At 35.2% G+C, this 13,894-nt stretch overlaps 1 protein-coding gene across 5 annotated transcripts in view; it reads right to left on the bottom strand.

Annotated features, from left to right (window-relative positions):
- The window catches only part of TUSC3 (tumor suppressor candidate 3), a 194,689-nt gene that overhangs the window by 151,072 nt on the left and 29,723 nt on the right, over positions 1-13,894 (bottom strand). For all 5 annotated transcript variants that reach the window (XR_002340155.1, XM_021078324.1, XM_021078325.1 and 2 more), the window contains exon 2: positions 3,739-3,908. Coding sequence is in view for 4 of the 5 variants with exons in the window: in XM_021078324.1 (XP_020933983.1) it covers positions 3,739-3,908 (170 nt within the window). In the remaining variant the exon portion in view is untranslated. The remainder of the gene's footprint in view (positions 1-3,738; positions 3,909-13,894) is intronic.

Below are 13,894 nucleotides of genomic sequence, written 5' to 3'. Positions count from 1 at the left end.
AGTGGATCAAGAAGATGTGGTACATATACACAATGGAATATGACTCAGCCATTAAAAGCAAAGAAATAACGGCATTTGCAACAACATGGATGGACCCAGAAATTATCATGCTAAGTGAAGTCAGTCAGACAATGAAACACCAACATCAAATGCTATCACTTACATGTGGAATCTAAAAAAAGGACACTATGAACTTCTCTGCAGAACAGATACTGACTCACAGACTTTGAAAAACTTATGGTTTCCAAATAAGACAGGTTGGGGGTGGGGGGATGCAGTGAGGGTTTGGGATAGAAATGCTATAAAGTTTGGTTGTAATTATTATTGTACAACTATAAATGTAATAAAATTCACTGAGTAATTTTTAAAAATTAAAAACGTATTATAAAAAATATACATGGTTCATCATCTTTTCTACCACTTTGAGCTATGCCCCAGCATATGCTCATTATTAAACTGGGATGAGATCGTGCATGAAAATTTCAGAACACTGAAATTCCCTTTCTGTGAGCTAGTCTGGGAAAAAAATCCTGTTTTTTTTTTCTCCCCATCGGCCCATGTTACTAACAAATTTGATTTCCACTGAAATTCAAAATGATTTAGAAATACAAATTAAATCTACAGATAAATATATAATGTGAAAAGTCTGAATGTGGAGCCACATAAGAGTATTTGTTCTTGAAAAGAAAAAGGGTTTAGCCAAGGAGAAACAGACAACCTGAATTGTCCTTATCCATTGAGGAAATGGAATATGTAATTTAAAATTTCCTGGTCAAGAAGGTTTCCCTAGAGAATACTATCAAACATTTAAAGAAGAGTTAACACAATATTTCTAAAATATTATCATTTCACACAATCACTTAAAGAAAATAAATGAGGAGGAAAACATTTCTGAATACATTTTATGAGGTCAGTATTACCATGACACTAAAACTAGACAATGACAGAATACAGTGAAAAATAGAGATCAATATCTGATGTGAACTTAGATACAAAATTCCTCAACAAAGTACTAGCAGATAGATTTCAGCAACACATAAAAAGAATATGCCACAATCAAGTGGGATTTATTCCAAAACGCAAGGCCAATTAAACCACTGAAAAGTCAATGTAGTCTCCCAATGTAGTCTCCCATATCAACAGCTTAAAAAAAAACTATCAATTGCCACGCCCCAAATTTAACAAGATCCAATTCATGATAAAAACTCTCAGTAAACTGGTAATGAACTTGCTCAGCCTGAAAAAGAGTATCTATAAAAATCTTACAGCTAATATCATATCTAGTGATGAAAGACTGATGCTTTCTCCCAAAGATCATATCAAGATGTAAAACATAAAAATATAGAACTTTCAGAGAGACACTTAAGAAAAAAAATAAAACTTTGTGATCCAGGGTCAGAAAAAGAGATCAATTTGACAACAAAAGATCTATGAAAGAGGAAACTGATAAATTGGACTAAATTAAAATCTACAAAAGATCCTGTTATGAGGATGAAAAGACAAGCCACAGACTAGGATAAAACATTTAAAATCACATATCTGACAAAGGACTAATATCTACAATCTATGAGGAGCTCTCAAATCTCAGTAAAAACATTTCCATCAGAAATAGGCAAAAGACATAAACAGATATTTCACTACCAAGTGATACAGAGATAAAAAAAAGGCACATGGAAAGATGTTCAACACCATTACATTAGAGAAATACAAAATAAAACCACAGTGAGATATTGCTCCATACCCACAGAATGGCTAAAATAAAAGACTGACAATACCGATTCTGGTGCCAATATGGAAAAGCTACATTCTTTATATACAATGCTGGTGGGAATGTAAAATGACACAGCCACTCTGGAAAACATTTTGGCAATTTCTTTTTTTTTTTTTTAAATATAATGACTTCTATTTTTTTCCATTATAGCTGGTTTATAGTCTTCCGTCAATTTTCTACTGTACAGCACGGTGACCCAGTTACACATACATGGATACATTCTTTTTTCTCACATTATCATGCTCCATCTTAAGAGACTAGACATAGTTCCCAGTGCTACACAGCAGGATCTCATTGCTAATCCATTCCAAAGGCAATCGGTTGCATCCATTAACCCCAAGCTCCCAATCCACCCCACTCCCTCCCCCCTACCCGTGGCAACCACAAGTCTATTCTCCAAGTCCATGATTTTCTTTCCTGTGGAAAGGTTCATTTGTGCTGTATTTTAGATTCCAGATACAAGTGAAATCATATGGTATTTGTCTTTCTCTTTCTGACTTACTTCACTCAGTATGAGAGTCTCTAGTTCCATCCATGTTGCTGCAAATGGCATTGTTTGGTCCTTTTTATGGCTGAGTAGTATTCCATTGTGTATATAGACCACATTTTCCTAATCCAATCATCTGTCGATGACATTTGGGTTGTTTCCATGTCTTGGATATTGTGAATAGTGCTGCAATGAACATGCAGATGCATGTGTCTTTTTCAAGGAAAGTTTTGTCTGGATATATGCCCAAGAGTGGGATTGCTGGGTCATATAGTAGTTCTATGTATAGTTTTCAAAGGTACCGCTATACTGTGGCGATTTCTGATAAAGCTAAACATTCAACGACCATGCAACCCAGCCAGCACACTCTCTGGTCATTTATCCCAGAGAAATGAAAACTTAAATTTCCACAAAGACCTGTACAAGAATGTTCACAAGTTGTATTTGTAATAGCCAAAAACTGGAAACAACCCAGTTGTCTTTTAACAGATGATTAAACAAACTGCAGTACATCCACACCATAGGATATTATCAGTAATAAAAAGAATGAAGTATTGATAAATGCAATGGCTTGAATGGATATGTAAGGAATTATGGTAAGTAAAAAGAAGCCAAATCCAAACGGTCATAGACTGTATGATTCCATTTACTTAAGTCTTAAAATGATGAAATTATAGAAATGGAGAATAAATTCAAAGGAGGGGAGATGAGGTGGATATGACTATAAAGGGCAACAAGAGAGAGTCTTAGAGTGGGAACTGTTCAGTATCTTGACTGTATCAATACTGTATCCTGCTTGTGAAAGTGTACTATAGTTTTACAAGATGCTACCATTGGAGATCAGTGAGTAAAAGGTATAGGCTCTCTCTGTATTATTTCTTACAAGTCATGTGAAAGTGCAATCTTTTCAAAATAAAAAAGCTTAATTAAAAAAAATGTTGCATATATATTATATTTTATTGTCTAAATTTTTCTTGGTATGTTCCCACTGAAAAATACTTCATTCATTACAAATTGTTTACTTCTGTATCATAGGAAGAAATTTCTAATCATTAGAGGTATGGAAAAGTAGATACACTTTCTTAAATGAGTGTGTCCTCTCTATTAAACTATTGAAATAGAGTATGTTTAAGGGGGCTGTTTCATTGCCCATTAGATATAAGTATGGGGGGTCATCACATATCAAGGCAATATTTGAACCAAACTCTGTAACATATGTACCTTTACACAAGACATACAGATAACAAATCTGTTTCATGATTACATGCGGATTGATCAATAGATATTTTACACAATTAAAAAAACCCAGCCTATCAAAGTCATTTCCTAGAAAACACTGACTTTGAGCTTATGTTGAAATGCACAGTTACAGCTGACTATGACACTGAACAAATGTTTAATTTTATTATACACATTTATCTTACTATAATAAATACATAAGCATAAAATACAATTATAAATTTTTAAAATGCCTACATACCTGCACACAGAACACTGCCGCTGAGGTTGAAGAGCAGTGAACATAACAATCATAGAATAGTTTCGAGGTGGTGTCTTGATAAACTTTCGGAATTTGTCACCATTCATTCGGAAGATTGAGCGCCTAGAACTCCATTCCATCAGCTGTTCTACTTTTTCGGTTAAGAGATTCTGCAAGTAAACACAGGAATTTAAATTTATACAGGGTTAAAATCTTTCAGTTTGTACTTCATATAAAAAGAATTACAGGAGCTCAGCTGTGGTGCACTGACCTAAGACTCTGACTGCAGTGGCTCCAGTCACTGCGAAGGCTTGGGTTTGTTCCCTGGCCCTGCATGCAGTGGGTTAAAATCATTTAGCGTTGCCACAGCTGCAGTGTAGGTTGCAACTGTGGCTCAGATTCAATCCCTGGCCTGGGAACTTCCATATGCTGCAGGTACACCCATAAAATATTTAACAAAAAGAACTACATGGCATTTTACTTTACCTAGGATTAATTTCTACTAAAAGCTCTTGTTTTGGTGAATGCATTCACTGTTAATTGACTATATATGCATAAAATATTCCATCTATTTTTCCTAATGTTTGCAAGGTTGTAAGACAGACAGCAAGAGTAGAAGACTTTGACTTCCAGAAAGATGAAATAGATATGATTTCTCTAATCCTCTACTAAACACAGCTAAAAGGTCTAGTCATTACATGAAAAACAAGCATAAGGTGGATCTGGAAAGTGGAAAGAAAAAGCAAGACTGGTTCAGGACCTCAAAATGAAGAGTGACACGGCAGTGAGTTCCCTGCCTCCCCTACCCCAGAACAGCAGCTAGAGAACCTGGCAATCCAAGAAGACCAGTGGACACAGGAGGAAGAAAAAAAAAAAAAAAGCTACTCTTTACCCAAAGGGCAAAAAAGGGCATCCTAGTATAAATACATACATACATAACTGTTCTATTCTAAACAGCACAGAAGAAATACCACACTCCACCAGTTCCCCTGCCAGCAAAGGAGGGGCAGCAGCTTGAATTCAGCTACAAGTCCCCCCAAGATTTAAAGTGTGACAGCCTGGAGGGTCTCCTAAATACAAGGACAAGAAACTTAGGCACAAAGGAGCACAGCACAGTTCTAGGTACAGTATGGTCAAGACAAAATCCATTGTGATCCAGTCAGAATGGTGGCTAACTGGAGCCGGCAGAGGGCCGGGGAGGTGGGGTGGGGGCCTCACAGAATCTGTGGAGCTGGGGCTCAGGATATTCTTCGCCTGCGTTGGGGACAGACTGAAAGGAACACCCTAGCTTCCAGAGGAATACTCTAGTAGTCATTCGCTTCATCTGAAAAAGCCTCAGAAGTTAAAAACTTTTACAGGGTCGTGTTCCTGTTAAGAAATTTGTTGGCTGGAAAACCAAACAAGCAATAGTGGTCAGGGGAGAATGGTCTGAATCATCCCACTTAAGGAGTTTAAGGGCTTAGGGAGAGATGTAATCTCAATTAAGGAGACTTTCCATACCCAGAGTTAAAACTGAGAGCACCAAGCAAGTCTAAGAACATCATGCTAGAAGAAAAAGGCCTACATCCCAGTCATGAAACAGGAAGGCTTGGACAAGCCGCTTCCCCACTCAGAACCCATGGATCATCTATTAACATCTGACCTGCCAATAAATATACAGGTGATTGAGATGGTAGATAAAAATCTTTGTCAATGATAAAGTACCGTAACATAAGGCAGTAGGAATATTGTTTTCACTACTGTTAAATAACAAAGGGTGATCTCCCACTATAAGCTTGTATGTAGTCTACAATTCCTTTTCTGTCAAATTTCCCACATATTCTGAAACTGCACCAACACAAAACATGAGTGAGAACCACAGTTTTAATTCTGGCTGTTATCACAGAACTTGGAAAAAAAAAAACTTTATATTCAGGTTAAATATTAGATTAAAAATGAGATTTTTTTCAAATAAAAAAACAGGGAAGGGAATATAAGAGTGCAAATTTCTACATCTATCATATATCATTAATCAATATAAGCTTTAATTAAAACACAATACTATTTAAAATAGTAGTTAAATCTACACATGTTGAAGAAAAGGACACTTCTGTCTGCAACTTACTTTAAAAAAATGGTAGACTGATGAATGACAGGACGGGCACACAACAGAGCAAGCATAGTAAAATGCTGATCGTAGACTGGGTGATGGGTATTTTGAGTATTTACTGCAAAATTCTTTCAACATTTATGTATGTTTGAAAATATTCTTATTAAAATGGAGGAAAATGAAATTCACCAAACATTAATGACAGTTGTTTCTAGGTGGTGAAATTGTTTAGCGATTTTTTTTTTTTTTGCTCATCTGTGAACACTTCTACTTTGCCTTTTGTTCTCATGTATTATTTTACAAGTTTCATTTTATAACCATCATTCTAGTTTTTAAAATAGTTGCCTATTATCAGCTACTTATCAGTTTCTACCACCAAATTATTAAAATCCAGAACTTTAAGCCCAGAACTGTCTTATACATCATGTCCCCGTGACCAGCCCAGTGCTTGCTTCATAGATAAACACTTGTATGACTAATTAAGTAATGCAACATTTTCTTGGAAATGCAGAAATGGAACTAGCATAGCTCTCTCGTAACTAACACAGTCCTTGGTCTAGACACTCCCCCATCCCTTTGTGGCAGGAGAATTACTCTTTTTAAAACATTTCCTATTATGATCAGAGCAGCCCCAGGTGAAAGTTGATCATCAAAACTTGGAAGTGGTGCGTATATAAGGTCTCACAGATTTAGTGCTAATAGTCATTTGGTAAAAATATTATAAAACATTTCACTTCCATTTAACATTTAATATGTTATATTAAAAGCACCACTATTAAATGTTAAACAACATGGATATACATTGGTACAATCTTTCAAGGTCACACTACTAACACATAGAAAAATTTAATGTGTAAACACTTCAGCTGTTCTAGGAATTTATCCTTAAGAAATAATCAGATAAGGCACACGTGTTTATATGAAAGCATTATTCACTGCAGCACTGTTTGTAACTGCAAATATTTGGAAATGATATGTGTGCCTATAAGAAGCAGACCAGGAAGATCATACTGTGGCATGAAATAGAACACTATTATAGTTATTCACAAGATGAGACACACTTACCTAAAAGGATGGTCACAACTTCCCTTTAAGTAAATCCCAAAAGATTACTTATCACAACACTATGTAAAGAACTATTTCATATTTTAAAAATAAATAGGTATGCCAACTCATTAACTTATTTTAACATACACGCTAAGTATCTTAAAGGATACATAGCAAATTGATAATGTTTTATTTCTAGAGGAGATTACAGGGGTATATTTATTCTACTTTACAAAATTTGTTATTTGAAATATTTGTATTACCTCATAAACAACAAAACAACCGAGTTTTTGCCAATTAGAAAGAGACAGTGAGGAGTTCCCATCATGGTGTAACAGAAACGAATCCAATTAGGAACCACGAGGTTGTGGGTTCAGTCCCTGGCCTCACTCAGTGGGTTTAAGTTCCCACATTGCTGTGGCTATGGTGTAGGCCAGCAGCCATTACTCCAATTTGACCCCTAGCCTGGTAACCTCCATATGCTGTGGGTGCGGCCCGGAAAAAAAAAAAAAAAAAAAAAAAATGAAAGAGACAGTGAAAGAGATAGCCAAAAAGAGAGTAGCTAAAAGACAAGAAATTCTGATTTCTCTAGGAAGAAATGTGTAACACAGCCAGGGATCACCTCAGTTTTAACCTCTGCTCTTTGCTTTTCCTACATTAATCTTCCTGTCTCTGGGCTGATTTCACTCTCATGGAAGCTACATTCACTCCACTTCAATCTTACCCTTACTTTTCGGTCAAGTTGATATTTGAGAAAATGACATTTCATTACACTCTAACTTGTGCACTTACCACTACATTCATCTTTATTGACGAACACCTTAGTTCATTTCAGTGAAAATGACCCAAAGTAAGTATCAAAAGTTCGTGTTCAATAACAGGATTTTATCTCTTTACTTAGAAACTGAAGAAAGCAATCCCGATATTTCAAATCTAATTTAGTGAACCATTAGAGAGAAGAGATACAAGAAACCAATATAAGCCCAACATATAAAACCATTTTCATGGGTCTAGTAAGATAAAATTTTGAGCTTTTCTGGTGATAAACATGCCAGAAATGGACAAATTTAGGGCTATTAAGTTACTGCAGTGTAACATAGTCCAAACTACGTTAATTGAGTTTCCATTCTGCCTCCATAAACATCAAATGCTATTTAAAGGCTTACTTTTACAATCTAGATAGAAAAGCAAACTTCTCTACTCTGATATCATAAAAGATTCTTCTAATCTAACAGCATTAAAGTTTTATATACACTGAGGTTTTTATTTTTGCTATTTTTACTTATGGTATGAGGTAATACTCTAATTTTTCTATGGATCACTTTCATTGCCTTTTTTTTTTTTTTCATAAAACAAAGAAGCAGCTAACATAGACTGAACTCATGCTATATGCTAGGCACTGGCACTGGCTATTGTGTGTGTGTGTGTGTGTGTGTGTGTGTGTGTGTGTGGTTGTTGCAAAGATGGGGCAACCTGTTCTGTATGACCACGAACTCTATGCTGGGTATCACAGACACTGCAGCACCACCTCATTCCACTGCCTCTAATAACCTCAACAATACTTTTAACACATGAGTATAAAATGTGAAGATGTAGACAACACAATCCATTTGACAAACTGTGGGGAAATCAAAACCCATTAAAAATATTTTTCATCATATCTGTATTAAAGTTTTTTCCCCCAGAGAAATCAAATTTTACCACATATTCTACAGATGCCTCAACAAAATTAGTTCTATGTAAATAGGAGGCAATAAAATAAAAAAATTATCATAAATGCAGTCCCATATAATACATTCGGTAGTGTAAAAGCAAATACTGATACTAAATTTTGGATAATTCTGGGAGCTAAAAAACAAACCAAAATAAAAATAACCACATCATCTAAATATATCTTATGTAGTATATGCAAACAAAGCAAATACATTCATAAAAACTGGTATAAAGCCAGCCACAAAATGCAGTAAGTGCCTATCAATTCCTATAAGGTTACAGGTAGTCATAGTGCATGTAGAAAAACAAATTTTTCAAGAGAGAAAAACTGGCCTAAAAAAATGTATCAATGAATCAATTGAAAGAATTCCAACATTATGCTCATATGTGTATTAAAATCAAAAGTTTCAGCTAGTATAATGTGTATCACAATTGAGAAACTATAAATGAATCCTAAAAGAAATTCATACTTTAATGACTAGAACCAGAAATATTTATAACATTTGGCATATGTTATCTTCAAATGAATAAAAAAAATCATTCCCAAGGTCTCAAAACCCATTATTCCTTCAGAAATTCAGGCAGTCTCTTAATCAGGAGCCTTTCCTACATTAGAACCATCACCACTGTCTTCAAAATACCACTATATATCTACTTCCTTCATAAAAATCTCATCACATTTAGCTTGAAGCTAACATTAAAGCCATACCCCTCACTGTTACAGAACCAGAGTTTTGTAAGTGAGTAATAAATTTAAACACAAAGTATCTAATTTAAATCTAAATTGTTAGAAAAGCAACTCAAGTTCTAATTTTGATGAGTTGTGTGGCCTGTGGCTTATTTAAAAACAACCAAGTTCTCCGCAGAATGGGACCTTAGCCTTGCTCTAAAGTGTTGGGTCACCAAGCTCCATCACTAGGTGGAAGTATCACCACCTCTGGTCCTTCTTGCTCAGGGAGCTAGCTTCTTTCCCCAGATCCCTTCTGTGAACCTCTTACTTTAAGCACTTAGACCTTCCATCCCTATTATAAGTGTATACTGGTCACAGTTTGGAGAAACATTTGTGTGGGGTTTTTTGGTGCGGTGGGGAATAAGGCACTTTATACACTCATGAATATAGACAGCCACTATAATTAACAAATAAATACAGCTCTTCAACCAGAGTTATTCAACCAGAAACTTTTGAAGTTTAGAAATAGCTAAATGCTCACGGAAATTACTTATCTTAAACCTAGGAAAAAACCTTACGTGAAAAGCACTTCGAAACTATCAACAGTGGGTCACATAGTGTTCATGTGCTGTGTGTGTACATATATAAATGCCAGTCAATAGACATTATTGATATTTATACTATTACTGGAAAATAATGCTCAGTATCAACTAACGGTTTTTTTCCCCCATTGCCAAATTAGAATGTCAACTGCTTTAAAAGTCTAGATCATACTTATTTCCGACAAATGATAAAGTATGAAAGAGCAGACAAGATGTTAGGATACAGGCACATGCTTTTAGTATATGTCCTTAATTCCAATGTCAGATGTCTGGTCACCATTTTCAGAGAACACATTCATGAAGGTTTTTCTAACTGGTATCAGTCTAATTTTAATGTATATTTAGCTTACTATATATATAATCCAATGTTCTAGACTTTTGAAATGAATATTTTAGCTATTAGGTTGTCAGTATTTTATAAAGCTTGATCATCTAAAGAAATCATTTTCAAAGAGTTTTATTTAACTCAAAATCCATTGTGCTAAAGAGAATAATTTTTAAAAAAAGAAGAAAAGAAACACATGTATTTAGAGAGTTTCCATTGTGGTTCAGCAGTTAGGAGCCCAACTAGTATCCAGGAGGATGCAGGTTCGATCCCTGGCCTTGCTCAGTGGGTTAAGGATCTGGTGTTGCCGTGAGCTGTGGCGTAGGTTGCAGATGAGGCCTGGATCCTGCATTGCTCTGGCTGTGGTGTAGCAGGCAGCTTTAGCTCCAATTTGACCCCTAGCCTGGGAGCTTTCATATGCTGCATGTATGGCCCATAAAAAACAAAAAACAAAAAGCAAAAAGAAACACATAAATCTACTCAATAAATTTCCAAGCATACTGACAAACTGAAATTAGCAACTAATATTTCAGGAACTCAGCACCTAATTGACCCAAGAACAGTACAAAGTTCACCTTTGAAAAAATAGTTATCCAGATTATACTCTGATATTGGTTCAGATGTCACTGGCTCAAAGTGCCACTGAACCTAGTTCTAAATCAGAACAGACGACTCCTGAGCGCAAATGAAAGAGACCTGAGTTACTAGCACTAAAATCTGCAGCAAATCTCTATCATTAAGTTAGGCTCCTCTTCCTGCTTTCATAATTCCGACCTTGAGCAAGGTGCTACCTCAACTCCATATGTCACTTTTCATTATCTTTCTGACCTCTTCCTACTGTGCTACCCCTGGTGACATTTTCAGGCTGAACTGATTCAGTTTCTCCTAGCTTCCACAACTAATTATTTACTTTCGATCGCTGCTAACTGGGCAAGCTTTTAATTGGACTCTCAACCCTGTCACCTCCTGCACAGCCTCCATCACAACCTGTAGGCCAATTCGGTACATTAAATTTAAAAACATCTTCTATTATTTAAAGTGAAAATTGAGTATACTTATTTCACGAAACATTCAGGGATGGGAGAAAAAGAGCTATGAATAATAAAACTATACTCAATCTCAATCAGAAAATTATATCCACTCAAAGTAATGTAAATTCTCCTAATGCCCACAGCATATTTCCATCCCCCATTCAAAATCCCTTTATAAGTCAATGAAATTTGGGATTTTATAGAGTAAATATAACTATAATTGATGATGTACGAAGACATTAGCATAACAGAGTGTATAAAAATTAAGGTTACAACTTATAAATAGTAAATGCCATAATTAGCTTACAATTACTATAAGGCACACTAACTGAAGTGCCAATAATTTTTTAGCAAAACACTCCTAAAAACATGGTATATTATTTTTCTTTCTGTAAGCAATGATGAAAATAAAATCAACTTTTTAAAAGGCATCCAATTCAGAAACGTCATTTCATTATTATAGATAGATTATATGCTCCCAATTAGAACATTGCTATAAAATGGGTAGGAATGCTTAGGTTTTTAAACACCTCATTAATTCATTCTGAGAAAATAAATATTATATTACTTTAGGTGAGACAAAACTGTCAAACTAAGTCTAGGTAATACTGGTTATCATCCCAGAGCTATTTTACACAGAACCTTCATTCTAAAGACTCAGAGAAATACATTAAAGATAGACCTTTGAAACCTTTATTATCCAACTAGTCAAATTAGAGTCATTCAGTAAAATCACTAACTCCCTATAGCATACCTTAAATTCATTAAGACTGTCATTTTAACAGAACACTGTAAACCAGCTATAATTGAAAAAAATAAAAATCACTACTAAAAAAAAGATTGTCATTTTAATTCTTACAGCAAAGACAAGTAAAACACAACTTGTAAGGATAAAAGATTTAAGTCCACACACATATTAGGAAAGACCTTTACTTATTTTTAGAAAACTATAAAGCTAAAATGAGTGGTACATGGTATTGTACTAGACTTAAAAATAACTAGCTCTCTGAAAAATTTCTCTTATCAATCTCACACGGCATTTCAAAAAAACAACAGCAAAGAGAATACATACATCTCCTGCCAAGATAAGCAACAGGGACTGTATTTACCCACCTATCTGAAACAAATGAAAGCAAACACATATATGAAAAATAGTACTTAAGACCCTGGACATCAAGAAGTAAAGACAGTGATGCCCAAGGGACAGGAAGCAAACAAGGTGAGCCCAATGACTGCTCCATCCACTACCTTGAAAGAGAGCCAAAGCTGAGGCCCACAGAGAGGGGATACAGGTTCAGCTCAGCCAACTCCCTGACTTCAGAGAAGGAGCTGAAAGTCCAGGTAACCAAGCAGCTAGAATCACAGGATAGAGGACTAAGGAGAGATGCAAAGAAAAAAAACTGGAGATCTAGAGATAGTCCCCATTAAATATTCAGCTGAGTGCTGATCAAAACGTGAATATGAGGAAATACCTGAGCCTGCAAAAAAAGGTCTGAACCGATAATGAAAACAGTATCCTGCACTCACACAGGGCCCAGAAGAGTGCCTTTTCCCACCAGCCAGACTGAAAAACTCCAAATTCACAAGGCACTGGTAGAGCACTCAAAGAGCCTTGCCTCAGTAGTGGCTAAGAGTTACCCCTAAATTGACTGCTATTCAGGTATTGCCTAACTAATCTCATAATCAAGACCCAGAAAGATCAAAAACACTTGCATCTCAGAACAAAGATCAACGATGTTAACAGGAACACAAAAATATCTAGCACCAAATATGGTAAAATTTTAAATGTCTAGAATCCTATCAATAATATTAGGCATACAAAAAAAGCAGGAAAATACCGTTCTATGATAAAACAAATATATTAAAACTGACCCAAAACTGACAAAGATGTCAAAAATAACAGAAAAACACATTACACTGTATTCAGCATGTTCAAAATGGCAGACACGAAATATATTCAAAATATCCAAACTGAACTTCTAGAGATGAAAACTAAAATATCTGAGAGGAAAAGTACAATGGGTGGGATTAATGACAGTTTAGACATGCAGGAGAAAAGATTACTGAACTTAAAGATGAAACAATGAAAAGTTATCTAAAATGAAACAGAGAGAAGAGAAAATTACAATTAAAGATTATGCAGAAAATCAAGGAGCTGTGGGCAGTTGCCCCATAACTGTATATTTGTTGTTTTCAAAGAAGACAAAGAATAAAAAAATTTTTGAAGAAATAAATGGCCCAAATTTCCCAAAATTTGATTGAAATTATGCATTCTAAGGGATACAAGATCTTTTCTGCCGATCTTAGAAGTGCAACAAATCCTAAGCACAAGAAACAAAGAAGATTATACTAAACCACAAATTTCTCAAAAACAGTATGAGAAAAAAATCTTGAAAGCAACCAGAAAATAAAGAAAGGCACATTAGATACAGAGGCACAAAGATAAGGATGATAGCGGATTTCTATCTGGAAACAATACCAGTGAGAAAACAGGAGTGACATCGCTAAAAAGTACTGACACAGTATATATAATCATCCAAAAGTGTATATTTATCTCATACATAGTCTTACAATAAATCCCAAAGTCTTTGTGCCCATCCCAAATCAGCAAATTTTATGGTTCTAAAATGAAGTTCACCCTTAAAAAGGTTTTCAGGATTGTTTTCCTTCATCCTTCAA

Source organism: Sus scrofa, chromosome 17 (genome assembly GCF_000003025.6).
Source record: "Sus scrofa isolate TJ Tabasco breed Duroc chromosome 17, Sscrofa11.1, whole genome shotgun sequence".
Classification (NCBI taxonomy): Eukaryota; Metazoa; Chordata; class Mammalia; order Artiodactyla; family Suidae; genus Sus; species Sus scrofa.
This window is presented reverse-complemented; position numbering and strand designations above follow the sequence as displayed.